Source organism: Mus pahari, chromosome 11 (genome assembly GCF_900095145.1).
Source record: "Mus pahari chromosome 11, PAHARI_EIJ_v1.1, whole genome shotgun sequence".
NCBI lineage: Eukaryota > Metazoa > Chordata > Mammalia > Rodentia > Muridae > Mus > Mus pahari.
Window position 1 is genome coordinate 25855976 of NC_034600.1, and position 18097 is coordinate 25874072.

At 42.8% G+C, this 18097-nt stretch overlaps 1 protein-coding gene across 1 annotated transcript in view; it reads left to right on the plus strand.

Annotated features, from left to right (window-relative positions):
* Nucleotides 1-7217: 7217 nt before the first annotated feature.
* The window catches only part of Tbca (tubulin folding cofactor A), a 53084-nt gene continuing 42204 nt past the window's right edge, over nucleotides 7218-18097 (plus strand). The window contains exon 1 of the mRNA XM_021208683.1: nucleotides 7218-7295. Coding sequence (XP_021064342.1) covers nucleotides 7243-7295 — 53 coding nt within the window. The 5' untranslated portion in view covers nucleotides 7218-7242. The remainder of the gene's footprint in view (nucleotides 7296-18097) is intronic.

The window sequence follows — 18097 nt, forward strand, 5'->3', positions numbered from 1 at the left end:
TGGTTTCATCGGTGGTGTCTTTACTAGAGGAAAGAGGCAACAAGACCATGGAGCGTGTGCTTGTGGCATCTGTAGCAATTAGAAATCCTTCGGTGTTCAAGTGATAGAAATGTCATGGGCAGCACAGAGCCATGTGAGAATGTTTTCCTCAGGAACAGTGACTAGACAGGGTTTTGCTTCAACAAAGCAGTGATAGCAGATTGGCACTTCAGGGCCTTCATGGGTGTTCCAAGCTCTCTGGTTATTCCAGGTATTGTCATAGGAAAAGACAGGGAAGTGGTAGTTCCCCCCTTTATCCAGAAATCCAGAGTATTTCCAATAGCCAACTATATAGCTCTAAGCACCCAAACTTGTGTCTCTGAGCACCTTCAGCTGCAGATTAAGTTGATGAAAGCAGGTCTGACCATGGAGGTGAGGAGGAGGAACTCTGTTGGTAACAGATGTTAGGTGAGGCAGTTACAAGTGCCTGACACAGACACAAGTGACTACTGATCAGTGAAGCACGGTGGGAAGATTGCTCATTGATTAGATCACTTCCTGTGATAGCTGGAGAGGTTTCGATCCCCAGAACCCATGCAAGTGCTGGGTGGGTGCAGGAGCCCACTTGCATTCAGCTCTTAGCGATGGATATCCTCAGAGCAAACTGGCTGACTAAACTCTCTAAAGCAGAGAACTCTTGGTTTAACTGAGAGACCTTGCCTCGTGAGCTTAGTGGAGATCAGCTGAAGATGACTTCTGATGCCTTCTTGAAGCCACCACGATCTTGTTGCCCTCACCCACACCCACATACATGCACAAACACACTCACACATACACACACAGATACACAGGCACACCGACAACACACACACATAAACACATATCACATGAAAAGAAAAAAAAAGGGCAAGAGGCGTAGGATGGGGATAATCATATATGCAGATGAGAAAACATTGACACACCACACAAATGAGGATTCTGGGTGGACTGTAAAGCAGATGTAAAAGATGAAATATAAACATAGACTGGAGCATGGATAACGTCTTCAAGACACAAGCTCCTAAGTAAAATTCATAAGTAAGACACAAGAGACAGAGACCATCAATGAGAAGGTCGACTACTAAATATTCTAAGTCGAAAACCAAATCCTCCTCACTAACACACCGTGAGTCAGGGAGCAAAAAGGCAAGGCATGGAGTAGAGTTGCTTCTAGCTTCTGGGTGTTACGAATAGTCCTTCCAGGAACACTCCTGGCTTTCTTTATGTCCTCTCATCCCCTGGTAGTTTTTTGAATGTATGTAGACATACACACATATTGAGTGAGTACAGATATGTGAGAAGCCACAGCACTGGTATAGATGTTGGAGAACAACGTTCCATGCTCGTTTAGCCTGCAGTATGGGTGATTCTCTTGTCTCCACCTTGTCATTGAAGTGCTGAGATTATAAATGAACAGCATCACAAACAGCTTCTATGTGTGCTTCTAGGACTAAACTCATTTGACTAATAAGAATGTAATTGGCACAATATAGATATAGCTGGAAGAACTGTTTGGCAGGGTCTATTAAAGCAGACATGTATAGCATAATCTATGACACCCCCCCCCACTCTTCCCCTAAGCGTCCAGAACAAAATAATTTCATCTTGTCACCAAAATGACTACAATGACATTTATGAGAGCGCTATGCATAATAGCCTGAAGTCAGAAGTTCCCCCAAAGCCAACAGTAGACTGAGTCATGACATACTCATGCGCTGTAATTCTGCACAGCAATAGAAAAGGAGGAAAGAGAAACACATAGCGCTCAAATATATCTCCCGTAATGTGGAGCGCAGAAAGCAAGATGCAAAGGTTCCCTCCTGCATGGCTGAATTTGGCGGTTCGAATGAGAATGGCCACATAGGTTCATATATCTGAGTGTTCAATTCCCAGTTGGTGGTCTATTTAGGAAGGATTGAGCGGTGTGGGCTTGTTGAAAGAGATGTGTCACTGGATGTGGGATTTGAAGTTTTCAAAAGCCCACTCTGGGCTCAGTCTCACTTTCTTTGCCTGCTGCCTGTGGATCAGGTGGTAAGCTCATAGCTACTGTGCCAGGACCATGTCTGCTTGCCCACGGCCATGCTTCTCATCGTAATGGAAACGGACTTACTCAAAGTGTAAGCAAGCCCCCAGCTAACTGCTTGGCTATGGTGCTTCTTGACAGGAGTGAAACAGTAACTGAGATGCTGAATTTCCATAAACCTTACAACAGGGAACTAGTCCGTGGTCAGAACAGCGGCTTCTCAGGTGAGATGTGTTGAGAACCTTTGGTGAGTTTCTGCAGCCTCTGCCAATGCAGAGTTCTTGGCTACGCTATTATTGTTGCCTTTCAAAAAGCACATGAAGCTTTACTCTTACTTGTGTATATTTCTTTATGTGTTTTGTAATTTTTAGTAAAAAAAAAATCTTCCTTTCTAAAAGGTGATTAGCAGGATCAGTTTTGCATCTCCACCATGGAAATAACTTTTTCCTGAGCCTTGAGGAGTTCATAGTCAAGACCCTCCCATTTGGGATTGCAAGTCCCATTCTTCTTAAAGAAGAGAAATTATGGATTTTTAGCAGTATGTGGACCAGGCATAATATTCAAGACAATTTCAACATAGGTGGATACGTTTATTTGTCTGTGGATCTCAGAGCAGTGATTCCCAACCTTCAATACAGGTCCTGATGTTGTGCTGGCCCTCAGCCATGAAATGATTTTTGTTGCCACTTTGTAACTGTTGTTTTGCTACTGTCATGAAGTGTAGTGTAGATATCCGTGTTTTTCAATGCTAGGAATCACAATCTCTATTGTGCTTAATAACACTGTGATTGATGTTTCTTATTGATATTTATTACTAATAACCTGTGGGATCACTGCTGTGTGGTAGGAACTACACTTCACATTAATTTCCTCAGCCCTTTAAAGTCTGTCCCCACAGTGTCCTTGTCACACTAGTGGCCACAACAGCACCAGGCATAGAACAGACCCTTGACATTCAGTGAGAGCACCCGGAGGGGAGGCTTTTATTTGGCTATGTGGAGTACTGAGGTTTAGGGTCAGGTTTAAACTGTAGAGTGAATCGCTGAGAACCAGAGCCCTGCTCCTATACCTACACTGAAGAGAGTCTTATGTAGTTCGGTCTAAGGAAAACTAGCAGGACATGAGGGTCATCTCAAGAAACAGTTAACATAACTTTTGCAATCATTTGGAGTCATCTCCACAGAGACATGGCTGAGGAGCTTCAGATGAACTTCCTCCATGGATGCCTCTGGGGGGGAAAAAACTGAGAAAATGTAACCCAAAACAAGAACCATTTTAAAAATCTAATAGCATAAGGTAACTTCTCCTCACTTCTGGCAAACACTGTTAGTTATAACTGAGTCAACATGTCCATATTTATGGGGTGAGGGTCCCACAAGGGTCATAAATGCCAGGAGGCAGGAGTCCTTGTCGTCCATCCTACAGGCTGTCTGCTGCAGTTTGTACTCCCACCCCCACTGCTTTAGTTATCCTGGTCAAAGGCCAGCACCTCAGGGCTGAGTAGACAGAGCTGTGTGATGCCATAAGCTGAGTCACCGTATGAGCCTGGTTACTGAGTGTCTGCACTGTGCCAGAAGTGGTGACGTGTAGACATAAAATTTACAAGGTTTATGGATAATTCTGGCCACTTCTGCACATTTCTCTCCTCCCCATCTCTTTGATTGCTTGTCTGTCTGTCTGCCTACATGGTATATGCATACATATTTGTGCAAGTATGTATGGGTGCACTCTTCCGTGTAGGCACATATAGAAGCCAAAGGCTGACTCTGGGTTTCTTCCTCTATTGCTTTCCATATTCTTTTTGAGACTGAGCCCAGAGTTTGATGTTTTAGCCTGACTGGCTGGCCATCGAGTCTTGGGGATCCTCCAGTCAGTACCATCTGCCCCATCCCAGTGCTGAAGTTACAAGAGCACATGGCCTTGCTTGTTTTTTACATGGGTTCTGGGGATCTGAGTTCAGGTTCTGATGCTCACACAGCATCACTCTGTCCTCTGAGCTGTCTCTGTAGCTGACTGTCAGAGCAAAGCAGAGAGGAAGACCGGTGTATGTGAGGAGGGCAAGGGTGTTTCAGGTTGTCACTGTCATCATCTTGCTGGAGTGAGCAGTCTCTATGACATATGGTAAAATAGAAACCAAAAGGCTCTTCAAAGCAGCTTATTCCTTTATTGAAGAAATGTATATTGCCAGGCCTAATGGCACTTGCCTATAATCTCATCTACTCAGGAGGCAAGAGAATAGTGTAGTCAAGGACAGGCTGGGCAATGTCGCTATATCTTGTCAAAAAGAAAAGGAAAAAAAATGAAGGAGAAAGGCCTAACACATTGTGCCTACTATGTGCCAGGCATGACTACATGTTGGGATACAGTGGTGAATAAGTTAACCACTAATAGTCTTTGCCAGATGAAATGATCAAACTCTAGCTCTGTCTGATCTTATTGCTGTTGATCACACTCACATCTCTATGCTTGTATCCTCCTGTGAGCACACTTCCTAATTTAGGACCTCTTTCCCAGATGACTTATTCAACAAGCATGTTATATATGCCCTAGTAAACACCAGCACCCAGCTAAACTCCGTGAAGGCCTTATGAGGTTGGTATTATTATTATTATCATCTTCTACCTTTTACAGATAAATACACTAGGCTAAGAGGTGGTTAAGTAACTTGTTCAGTGTTACAGTTAGTGAAAAGAGGAGTTGGGACTTGGCCCAGGTTGGCCTGGCTCCTGAACCCATACATATCCTTAACTAAGACTATGAGCTCAAGAAATTGGGACAGGGCCATCTAATTCCCTACTGCTGCCACACTCCATGTTGGTACCTTACAGCCACCCAAATGTGATATAGAATACACAGATAGATAAATGCAAACTGTCTCAGAGGTCCTGGGACAGATCCAAAGTTGGGGGTTGGGGAGAAAGAGTAGGTGTGTGTGTGTGTGTGTGTGTGTGTGTAAAAGAAATTTCTGCCAATTAGCACAAAACTGAGCTCGGAATGTCTGAAAATCTGGGCAAAAAGGAAAATGTAGTGAGCCAAATGATTTTACTTGTGGTGGCTAAAAGGGCCTGGGCAGGGGCAGAAGGCCTCAGCACACTGAGGTTTGCAGTTTCTATTACCTTCACAGCATTTTGTGTTGGTGACTCTGCTGCTGTTGTGTTTGTCCCCTCCTCTGCGTTTCACAGCTCTGCTGTGTCACTTGGGATTATAGTTCAGTGTGCCAGCCAGCTAGAGAAATGTATTTATTGAATTTAGCACCTGCTGTGTGTATCACACAGATGGAGATTTAAGAGAATGGTTTATGAAAGACAGGATTCTTGCCTCTAAACATGCTTATACTGCAGCTAAAGGGGTGGGCACAGCCCTTGTCAAGAACTCAAACCAAATTGTTTTCAAACAAATATACACGTAATGCAAGTTACCAAAAGTATCCCGGGAGAACTGCACAGGCAGGGGGCAGCACTGGGAGTCTTTCCATGGGAGCTAGGTTTTGAGACTGGATTCACACCCGGAGCTCTGCACTGAGGAGACTGAAGGTTGTTCCAGAGCCAGCCATGAAGATGAACTGAACTAAGGGTCAGGAGAGGCCAAGAGTATCACGTGAAGAACAGAACCAAGAAATGAGGACGCCCGGGAGGCCATGCCTCGATTCCTTGGGGGTTGAAGGGGTGCTTCAACAGGAAGGGGTTCTAGAACACAGTACAGGGTGCCTTGTTCTATGCAAATTGTATCTTGGAAAATATAGCGGAGTCAAAAGTTGTCCAGTATGTGCTGTGTTTAGGCACTGGGCCGAATGCTTCCCTCTACATACCTGTCACGTGACGTGGGCATTATTTCCTAAGGCTCTTCAGGGAGGTTGAGTGCCGGGGGTCCTGCGTTCGCTAAAGGATAGAACTCCACATGTGAGATAGGTGGCTTGACTTCGACACTCACACCTTTGTGTACCACATACAGTTTTTCTTGAATGTTAAATATTTAAGATACACTAGTGGTGGTGATTATTCGGTGTGCCATACAGAAATGATCTTTGGTAACCAGACCTTTGCTCTCAAATGACTGAGTTCCTTAATCGTGCAGCAAGAAAAAGGAGATGAACAAATAAATAGCAGGGAGCAGATAGATGACACCATTGACACAGGTTCTTAGAACACCCTGCACAAAGGACCACAGAAGTCCTGTGGAGTTCCCCAGTCAGAGATTCCCTGTGCGCTCTCTCTGTGGATGGGATTCTGCCATTTTGTTGCCAGTGTAGGTATATTTAAAAGCAAAAACCAAACGTTTATTTCATACACCTCTGTGTATATTTGCAAGCCACAGTGAACTTGTGGAGGTCAAAGGACAGCTTGCAAGAGCTGGTTCTTACAGTCTACCACTTTTCGGTACTGCAGATTAGACTCAGGCCATCAGGCTAGGAGGAAAGGGCTCCTCCCCTCTAGGCCAAGAAGGTGCAATGCTGTACTGTTTTCTCCCTGTCTCAGGGTTAGGTGGCCAGCATGTCTCAGGACAGGGAGTCTTGCTGGACACTTGAAACAAACTTGCTAAAATGTAGGATAAGAGGAACCTCCTTACCCCCAGAGTCCTCTCTCCATAAACTCAAACATCACATGACAATTTACATAAGTAACACTCTACAAACATTATTTTTAGGGAGAGGGAAGGGACTATGTGGAGGAAGGGAACTGGAAGAGGGGGCATCGGTTGGGATGTAAAAAAATAAATTAATTAATTAAATTATAAAAAAAATATTTCTTTTGACTGCGTTATGGTATTTTATTTCATCAAACACAGATCTCTTTCTCCATTTGACAACAGACAGTGGAAACAAAAGTTATCCTTGTTAACAGTTTCTAGGTCACAATGTCCATTAAGCAGCTAATCCTGTCCACTTTCTCAGGAACAGAAAGTTTCTTAACTCAGGCTATGGAGACTGAGCAAATAAAAGTGCAGCTTGTGTACAAATCCTGTGTAAGCACAAGGGAGAAGCAGCTGGTAAGGGGCTTCGGGAGTCTTCAGCTCTAGGTAGCCCCAGTCTAGAGGGAAGGATTCTAAAGTCAAGGATTCCAGGTAAGAGTCAGGAGGAGAGGCGGGGTCGGGCTCTTCAGTTACGCATGCGCGCACGCTCGGCTCCACGCCCACCCCGCCGCCCCTTCTGCGCCGGCGCGCCGCGCAGCCCCGCCCCTCCTTCCTGCGGCGCCTTCGGGACCATGGCCGATCCTCGCGTGAGGCAGATCAAGATCAAGACCGGAGTAGTGAGGCGGTAAGGAACGGCCGGCGGCTCCGCGGCTGACGCCCGCTCTTCTCTCCTCACCGCGGGGGAAGCCGGGCGGAGCGTAGGCCCGATGCGGGCGCGGCTCCCAGGCCTGGGCGGGCGGGATGCGAGGGGCCCGCACACGCCTGGGCTGGGCGCTGCCAGGGAGCCGCCCTCGGCGCTGGCCCGGCCGCCCTCCGTGCGGGGTTCGGCGCGACCTCGGCGCTGGCCCGGCCGCCTTCCGTGCGGGGCTCGGAGCTGTCCTCCGCGCTCGTAGACCGGGAGGAGGAGGGCGGCCTGTGCCCGGAGGGCCTCGGCCTGTGCGTGCCGGGGCGCCGGCTCCCTGAACTTTGCGGTGGGGAGGCGGAGTCCACCCTGGCCTGGCCTCAGGTGGACCGGACAGCGCTCAAGTTTAAGGGACGCTGAGATCGTGGGCCTCACCCAGAAGACACGGCGACGGGGCCCTGGCCTCTGACATGGCTCACTTCCAGAGTTTGGGAACTGGGGCTTGAACTTGAGCAGCTCTGCAAACTTCTTCCCCGAAGCTCGCCCCGGAGCTGTGGGGTGCCGCCTCCCTAGAAAAGGCCAGGCCAGTCTTGTGACTTGACTCCCGACTGCTTGCTTGTACATATTGCAGTGCTCACTAGAACTAGTTGTGTTCAGACCCAAGCTGATCATACCGAAGCATTCCAAGGGAAAAGAGACACAGCCTCCTTTCGAAGCAGATCGTTCTGCAGGGGAAATAGCTTTTTTTCCTGGTGGCCCGTCTCTCCACCGTTTATTGATATTCCATCAGCCCATAGAGGAGAATCACTTTTAGAGATACTGCCCAGAGTTTTAGTACTGCGGACGATACTTTGGAAGCTTTTATTACAAACGCACTAGAAGATGGTGTGAGTAGGGGGTTGGGGGGAATAGACAGTCGGTTCTGAATTGTGTCTGACTTCAAATCTCGGTTCTGCCATTGGTTTTATGTATTCTGGAACATATATCAACGTCGCACTGTGCCTCTTTTACTGAATTTGGAAGATAAGAGTCCAAATTCTCCCTGCATTCAGTTTTTGGACAAAATACCTGTGGCACTTTTTTGATACAGTGTGATTCAAATAAATAAGATAATATATATATATATATATATATATATATATATATATATATACACTTCAGGTTAGTAACCGAGCAAGCAAATGAAGCAAGGACCCTGATTCCAGCTGGGATGCTGGGATAGAGCATTAGACTTTGTGATAACAGGAGGGAAATATGGGATCTATAGCACAAAGTACAAGCAGTCCACACTGTCCCTCAGCCCGCACTTCTCTGTTGCCAGACTTTCCTTGGCTGTGCCATTTCCTTTAGCATATTGCCTATCTTGCAGAAAAGAACTTGGATGTATAAGAGACTGCTTTAAAGTAGATATCATGAGACATGATTTCTAATGTTCTCCCATTAATAGTAATATGTTCTTGATTTTATCACCCTCCTGGTCTATATACTATTCTATAAATTTATTTAGTTCAAGTAGTTATAGCTTAACAATACATATGCTAGAGAAACATCCTTTAAGTAAGTAAGAACTAACTTGTGGCCGGTCGTGGTGGTACATGCCTTTAATCCCAGCACTCGGGAGGCAGAGGCAGGTGGATTTCTGAGTTTGAGGCCAGCCTGGTCCACAAAGTGAGTTCCAGGACAGCCAGGGCTACATAGAGAAACCCTGTCTCAAAAAAAAAAAAAAAAAGAACTAACTTGTGAGGCATTGACAAGTTCTCAGATGCCTACATAAAATGCATAGAAGTAGATAAAGTTTTCTGGGTAGACTAATAGGAAATTATCAAAGTTTACTTTTGGTATTCATATTTCAATAAGTTAATAATTTTCATGAAACTCATAATTTACCATAATCTCAAATTGCTTATTAAATGAATATGTATCATATATTTCCTCCCTGGCCCTTTGTTGACATTAAGTGTATTATTTCTTATTACATACTTTAAAACAGGGACATATACTTTTAAACTTAAAATTTGTATTTCACTTGATTACTCACATTTTATCTTGATGTATAATATCTACATCCATAAATATTACATCTTTATTTTTTCCTGAAAACTTATTTTACTATGATTCTGTCTTCTGTATTAATAGAGTAAGGCGGAATTCTACCTTTTCTGTCATCCAAAGGGGAGCATAAATGAAGCAGACATTAATTGTTAGGGAAGAATGATCATGGGCCTAAGAGCTTCAAGGGTATGCTGCTTTTCCTTCAAAGACCTCTTAGTTTCATGATTCAAGAATGTTCTTGGTTTTATGAAAGGGATTCTTTCTGCTCATTGGGTTTGTTGTATTTTGTAAAACTTGCATTTATTTGTTTACTCTGTATGGGGTGGGGGGGTGCTTATGCCAGAGCACAGGTATGGAAGTCAGAGGACAGTCTTAAGGAGTTCACTCTCTCTACCATGTAGGACCAGGATATCAAACTTGGCAGCAAGCACCTCCATCTGCTGAGACATGCTTATCAGACCTGGGCATTAGGTTTTCTTAAAAGATTAGTTTCAAGACCAGTTTCTGTTCTCAACTGTTCTCATTTTCAGTATTTCCATTTCTCTTCAGTAGTCACAAGCTTTATTTGGAAGAAATGGTTTGAAGTCATCATTCGTAACTCTGGGTCATTTAAGTTTTTCCTCACAGTTGAGAGCCACTGGAATTTATACTGTAGGCTTTTGTCCTGGAGGTCATCGGATATGTTAGACTGTGAAGTTATTCACCTATAGCAGTTGTGGTTCAGAAGTCCCCAGTTGTGGAGTTAGGATGGAGTCTGAACGGAGATTGAGAGTTAAGCGTATGGAAATAGACAGTTATATAGATGATGGTTGGCATCAGGGAGATAACGCAGTGAGTACAAGATGGCCGGCTGCTTGGTCAGGTAAAATGGTGAAGGCAGTCTAATGTGAGATGAGATACCCAACTTGTATTTTAAATGGAAGTAAAAGAGAGTTTCAGGGGAAGTACCTTAGCTGGTGTCATAGTTACTATTCTGTTTCTGTGAATAAATGCCACGACCAAGGCTACTTCGAAAAGGAAGCTTTTAATTGGAGCTTTGTTTATAGTTTCAGAGGGTGAGTCCTTGACTGTTTTGGTGGGAACAAGGCAGTTGGTAGACAGGTATGGCGCTAGAGCAGCAGCTGAGAGCTTAAATTACTTTCAGGTGAGAGGCCGAGCATACCAGAGGCTGGGCCTGATGGGCTTTGGACACCTCAGAGCTAACCCTCAGTGTCACACCCCCTCATATAAGGCCCAAATAGCTCCAGCAAGCATTCACATATGTGTGCCTATGGGGGTAGTTGCCATTCAAATCACCACAGGTGGAAAATAAGCATGAGCTCCGCAGTGCCCCACCCAGAGAAATGTTACCTTACACAGTAACAGCCAGAGGAGGGGATGGATCTCCAGGAACGGGAAGGACTTAAGGACTGCTGGACAGCAGTGAGGCTGACCTGGTGCAGAGCCTCAGAGAGAGTATCTCAGTCACAGGGTTTCTTTTTCTTTTTAGGGTTAATTCAGGCTATGGAAATAGACTTGTGCATTAGATATGAGTAGTTACATGACATTTCTCTGAGTGATAAACTTTGCTAACATGTGACCCAGTACGGACCGTTCCTAACTGGAAAATATGAAATTCAAAATGTTTAGAAATCCTAAACTTCTTGAGTGCTGATATAACATTCAACAGGTTCAGATTTTGGGGCACTTCCAATTTTGGAATTACAGATGTTCAACTGGTAAGGTTTATATAAACATTCCAACATTTGGAAAACTTTGGTTTGAAACGTGTTTGGTCCCAAGCATTAAGGGGTACTTGGACAACAGTGGGCATTGTTGGTAGATTTGGTCTGTGTACTAGTTACTATGTGTTGCTATGATAGTTACAGTTACTTAGTGTTGCTATGATCAACCCCACTACCACAACCAGCTTGAGTAGGACAGGGTTTAGTTCATCCCCCAGGTAACAAGCCAAGGCAGGAACTCAGGTAAGAACCTGAGGCAGGAACTGAAGTGGGGTCCGAGGTGGAGCACACTCACTGGTTTGCTTCCCATGGCTTGCTCTGTCTGCTTTTATATACAGCCCAGGACCACCTGTCCAGGGGTGTCACTTCCCTGGGCTTGGTGTTCTCGTGGTTAATCATGAAATTAAATTTCCCTCTTCCTGGGTGACTCTAGCTTGTCAAGTTGATAAAAACTAGTTAGCATGGTCTGGCTGGCTCTTTTAAAAATATTTAGACTTTGTGTGTGTGTGTGTGTGTGTGTGTGTGTGTGTGTGTGTGTGTGTGTGTATTAATAGGTTTATAAGTATCTGTGATGTGTCACAGCTACTCTGGCCAACCTCGCAGGGAATGACCAAATAATAGTCCCGATTTTTGTCTCGGTGCAGATCTGTGAAATTTCTGTCCTCTATCTGGTGTCTGGCCCTTGATTGACACATAGGTGGCAGCTATTGTCCTAATTCTTTTGGACAGGGGTTCCTAGGATGCAGGACACTTTCTGTTAAGTTGGTCAGTAATCTTCTCTGTACCTAGCTCCCATAGCTCTACTTTGTATATGTTGTAATTTATTCAGAGACTATTAGTGGTATACTTATATACTATCAATCTGTATACATTGGGCCTTACTTAATTTAAATTTGTGATATAAATACAAATTCCTGCCATAGTAGATTTTTTCTACATTAATTATTTAGAAAATAGTTTCTCTAAAGTAGAGGAAAATTTGGACTTGTTTTATTGATTGTGTCAAGATGTAGTATTTTTAGCTAAGCAACTTTTGCCTATTCTACATTACTAAGTAGGATTTGTGTTTACAAAATAAGTTTGTTATTAGGTATGTCATAAATTCAAGAGATGCTACATGGAAAAATGTTTTAATCTATTTCATATAAAAAGTGACTTACAACTTTAAAACCAACTTTTAATAAAGCCTGATGAACTAGGCCTTTGTTGGGTGAACTAATTGATTAAAAATACTTTCTTAAATATATCTTTTTATAACCATTTTATTTCAGATCCAGTGTGGACAAAGACCATTACAGTATTGAAAGTCTAATGACATTGCCCTGTAGCTTCCCTCTGGTTAAATGAACATGACACCAGTGGGTTAGGAGGAGGCTGGGACAGTTCTCACTGCAGTATGCTGCTCTAGCTTTAACAGTCTCTTAACTCTCTGCTTAAGTGTAGCTGACACACCATAATTACAGATCTGTAGGCCGTGATTATAGAATTTTACATCAAGACTCTGTGGGGACATTATATTGATTTTTTTTTCTTAATAAACCCTGTTCCCAAACTGTGCCATCATCCAGAATTTATATATACCTACATTCTTAGTTGTCCATATACATACACACATTATATATTACATAGTAGGAACTAGAATCAAAATGTAAATAAAATCGCCGTGCCTGGTGGCGCACGCCTTTAATCCCAGCACTCGGGAGGCAGAGACAGGCAGATTTCTGAGTTTGAGGCCAGCCTGGTCTACAAAGTGAGTTCCAGGATAGCCAGGGTTACACAGAGAAACCCTGTCTCCAAAAAAACAAAACAAACAAACAAAATGTAAGTAAAATCTTTATTTAGTTTATAATATAGTGGTATAAAAGTGAAAAATATACATAAGTAGACAAAAGGGTTTCCTCCCTAAGCTCTGGCTCCTGGTACAGTTCTCATAGTTAAAATAATGACGGATGAAGTGTGATGGGGACTGTGTGGGAAAGGTTAAGTAAAGAGCTGTGTAACAACTCCTGTAGCCTCTTGAGCTTTGCCTTTCCCTTTTTGTTCTCTTGTACCACACCTCTTTGCTTTGAGTCAGTCAGCCGGAATGGTCAGTGTCTTATTTTAAATTTTACCTTTGAACTGTAGCCTCATTTGGAAGTTTTGTGATCAGTTCTCCAATGTCATAGTCAGGAAGGCAGTGTCAGAGTGGAATGTAGGAGGTCAACCCCTCACCTCGTCTGCCAGCTGCTTGGCAAGCAGGAGCTATGTAACCTGCAGCCATATGTCTCGTCAAGCTGGAAAGGGAAAAGCCAAGGCCAAGATCACGATTTTTCCAACACAGAATATGTTCTGCTAACTGGGCTGGGATATGAAGGATCTTTCTCTCTCTCTCTCTCTCTCTCTCTCTCTCTCTCTCTCTCTCTCTCTCTCTCTCTCTCTCTCTCTCTCTCTCTCTCTCTCTCTCTCTCTCTCTCTCTCTCTCTTCCTCTCTTCCTCTCCCTCTCTTTCTCTCTTTCTCTCTCTCTCTTGCTTGCTCAATCCCCTTCCCTGTTTATATCTGTGCCCAGGGCACATGCATGGATGGATATATGTATACATGTATGTATATATGTGTATGTATATATATAGAGAGAGTCTGTGTTTTCATTGTACATGTTATTTGGTAGAAATCTTGAGATTTTGTAGTAAGATTACAAAATTATGCTAATAGAACATTTCTAAATATAGACTATAAAATAGAATATAGATGCTTAAATGTATGACCTTTCTATTTTGGTTTGCCATTTCTAACAATACATTTATAGACCATCATAATGTTTTGTTAGGATGTTGTTATGTACCTACAGCACTCAATTCCTTGGAATTTTGTCGTGGATTTGGCTGATGCGAATTTCTTACTGTCTTTGAAACATCTGGTATGGTGTTAAAACCAAATACTCAGTGAAAGTTCTTTGCCATGAACAAATGAGAACACTTCCTCTTGAAAGCCATGGAACAATTGCTCTAGGTTATTTCTGCTGTGGGAGTTAAGCAGACAGAACCCCAGATTCTACTCATCACACATCATGTCTATGACCCTAGGAAAGTTACTTAGCCTTTGGAAGCCCCATTTTTCTTAACTGAAAAATGGAATTGGCAGTTGTATCTTTTTCATGTTGTTATTAAGAAAACTGAGTAAGGCGACTACCTGGCTCAAATGCCTGATAGGTAGCAAAGGTTCAGTGTATTTAACTGCTGTCATTCGCGTCTGTCTTGGTGCTGCTGTAACAAAACAGTCTGAGACTAGGCAATTTACAAATAATAGAAAAGTATTTTTCACAGGTTTAAGGCCCCAGAATCTCCTTTTTTGACACCAAAGAGATACCTTGAGCACTGTGACAAAAGGACAAGGAGGGGTCCAGCCCTGTGTGAAGCACTTTGTAAGATCCCTGATCAACTTCTAAAGGCCTCACTCCTTAGTATGCACTGGTGATTATTTCAACAGAAAGTTAGGAAGGCCACAAACAAGCCATAGCAAGACATAGAAACACAGGACATTCGGAGGAATGTCAGTGGGTCCCAGGACAGAACCTAGAACTTGATTGCGTTTTTAAATTGGGATAAAATCTTGGTTCTCAGTTACTTGCCCAGTGTCTGACTGGTGTTGGAGAGGGAATGAGTATGACACTTTCATGATTGGGTAGTTTCTACAACTGTGGTGGTGTTGTTCTGTTAATTACTGAGGTGGTAATTCTCTGGTTCCAAACCCCAGCAAAACTTTTTTTTTAATAGAAACAAATGCCTTGTTTCCATATCATTAATTCCCAAAATCCATTGTGGTTTACAATTGTAAAAAAACAATATCTATATTTTTTCCAATTTTTAATTTGTTATTGTGTATATACACATATGTATTTGTGCATGATGGGAAAGGAGAGCACAGGACAACTTTACACTGTTATTTTGTTCCTTCCACTTATGTGAGGGTTCCAGCAGTCTCGCTCAGGTCACCAAGCTTACTTGGCATGCACATTTACTCGCTGAATCATCTTTCCCTATTCCTATATTTTTAATGCTAGATTATATTATAGATTCTCCTCAGTATTTTGCTTTTTACTGAATTCTCTAGTTGTTGAGAGACCTGTGCCAAAGAAGTATTTTATGGCTCTCTTAATGTGCATCTATGTGTTCCTGTTCTAACCTAGCCCATTACAAACCTTTGTAAAGGATAGTGAAGCAAATAGCCATTAGTGTAACAGTGAATGTTCTCAGTCTCTAAATAATACTGCTATACTTTAGTGAAAAGTTATTCTCTGAAATAACCATTCTGTACTGTACTCTATAAAACCTATGAAGCCTATAAGTCCACTGAAGTGCATTTAAACTTAATACAGTAGTATAATTTTGATATCTGATGTTAAATTCTAAGGGTTCTGCATTATGTTAAAAATATATAAAGAATTTTTTAAGGCTGAGAAGTTCTTATCTTTACAGTAGTCAAAGAGATAGTGTTTAATGGCTTTCATAGAATAGGTGTGTTATTTGCCAGCTCGGCTAAGAAGTGGTAGAGACTAGAAAAAGTTCATGTGTCAGGGTTCCAGCTCAGCAGTCTAGAACTATTTACTTTATAACTAAAAGTGAGAGACTGAGAAATGGAGAATAAGAGAGAAACTGTAGCTATAACAAACAGCTTTCAATATGGTTCTTCAAGATGGCATGATATTAAACATACCATATCAGGGATGTACTTAAAAACTGGAAATTTTAAGCACTGTTTTAATGTTATAAATGCTAATCTGTTGTCTTGGTTAGGTTTTTACTGCTGTGAACAGACCCCATGACCAAGACAACTCTTATAAGGAGGACAACATTTAGTTGGGGCTGGCTTACAGGTTCAGAGGTTCAGTCCATTATCTGCAAGGCAAGAACGTGGCAGCATCTAGGCAGGCATGGTGCAGGAGGAGCTGAGAGTTCTACATTTTCATCTGAAGGCTGCTAGGAGAAGACTGGTTTCCAGGCAGCTAGGATGAGGGTCTTAAAGCCCATGCCACAGTGACACACCTACTCCAACCGGGCCACATGATTACCCATGATTGGCTCATTTAAACTCAGCAGAATGACCACAAATTTGCAGAATGGTATGTGCAAAGGCAGGAATGCTAGGAGACCTGAGGGGCGGGTTAGCAGAACATTTGGTTCAGTCCAGGAATGTTCCAACAATGGCCTGCCTGGGCGTGCCCAGGCTTGTCTCACTGTGCTCTCCGCCTCAGGCTTACAAGCTTACAAACAACTATTTCTCTGGACATAAGTTGCATGAATCCCAGGCCTTAAATTTCATTTCCCTTCAGGCCCAGGATAATTTTGCCTTTTTCAAATTCAGAAGCAAGTGGGAGTGGGTGGGAGGGCATGTGTGTGTTCTCCTCCCACCGTCCACTGTAGAGCCTAGGCTCAGGGCTGACTGACTATGCTGGTTGCCTGTGAGCGCTGAGACCTGGCCAGCTTTTCTCCACTTGGGTCCTGTGGGGGTTGAACTCAGGTTCTCAAGCAAGCACTTTCCTGGCCCAGCTATCTCTGCAGCCTCCTTTTTCATGTTCATTTGCTCATGATTGTACCATGAGTTTTCCCAGGGGCAATGCAATATTACAACAGATTGAATGTAGAAACAGGTATGAGAATCCAGCCATTTTTGTTAATTTAGACAAACATGGAAAATGCTACCATTTTCACTATTTGCTTTGAAAAAATAAAATTACTTTTTATAAAATTGGTTATTTTAACCTATTTTACTTATGAGTAATGTATGTATGTGTAGTGTATGCTTCTGTGTACATGTAAGTGTATTTGCAGGATGTTGGGAATCTGCTTTGTCTCTCTCTAGTTTATTCCTTTGAAAGAGGGTTTCACTTGAACCCTCAGCTCACTGGTTTTGGCTGGGTTGGCTGACCAGTAGGCCTCTGGGATCTGTCTTTCCTTCCCCACCCAGCGCTGGAGTACAGGTGCAGGCTGTGTAGCTATCGGGCATGGAAACCTCAGGCTTTCACGCTTCTGCAGTACTCTTACCCCCTGAGCCTTCTAAACGGTCTTCTTTCTGGAGGTGGGTACAGGGGATTAGTGAATTAAATATAATTTTTCCTAATTTTAAAATGAATGCCAAGATATTTCTTATGTTTTCTGTTTCCATTTCTGATATACTCAGTAATTACTAACAGATTTATATGAACCACACCTTTGTGTGGTCCTCAGTAAGTTTTTAATGTAAAAGCATTTTGAAATGTAAGAGTTTGAGAACCACTGTACTAACTCAGTAACCCATTGTCAACTGGAGACCAACCCTCGTGATTGTAATGACTGAGGTTAGGCAGATGCTGAGGAGTTTTAGATTTTACAGGTCCTCTGGAATTTCTCATCTTTTGTTCCTCTAAAAGGCTATACAGAGAAACCCTGTCTTGAAAAACCAAAAAGAAAAAAAAAGCATTGTAGTTTTGTAAATTCTCATTGCTCAAGACAGTTCTTCATGTTTACAGTATCTTTAGCATATTTTCTAGTATGAAGTATTTCAACCTTCTCAAATGACTGTATGGAGTGTTAGTATAAAGCCAAGGTACTTGCAACGGCAACCAGTGTGCTTATTCAAATTGGAGACTTGATGTTTTTCAACATTTCCTTTGTGTGCACGCACGTATGCCATGGTGCACGGCGGAGGTCAGGGGACAGCTGTCAGGGGTCAGTTCTCTCCTTCCATTCTGTAGGTTCCAGGACGGGACTTAGGTCTTCAGGCTTGGCAGCAAGCCCCTCACTCACTGAGCCATCTCATTGGCTTGAAACAATTTAATTTGAAATGACTAGCAGTGATTCTTGAGAAATATGAAAAACTGAAAGTTTGGAATTGTTTTTTGTTGTTAATTTGAACTGTATTATATAACAATATTAATAGCGTCAACCCACCAAACAGAAATAATAACTAATTTTGTGCTACTCCCCACCTGAAATAACTATTTTTAGTCTTATGCTTATTATTGTCTTGCTTGCTTATTTACTCTATCATTTGTATCTTGCTAAAATATATATTAA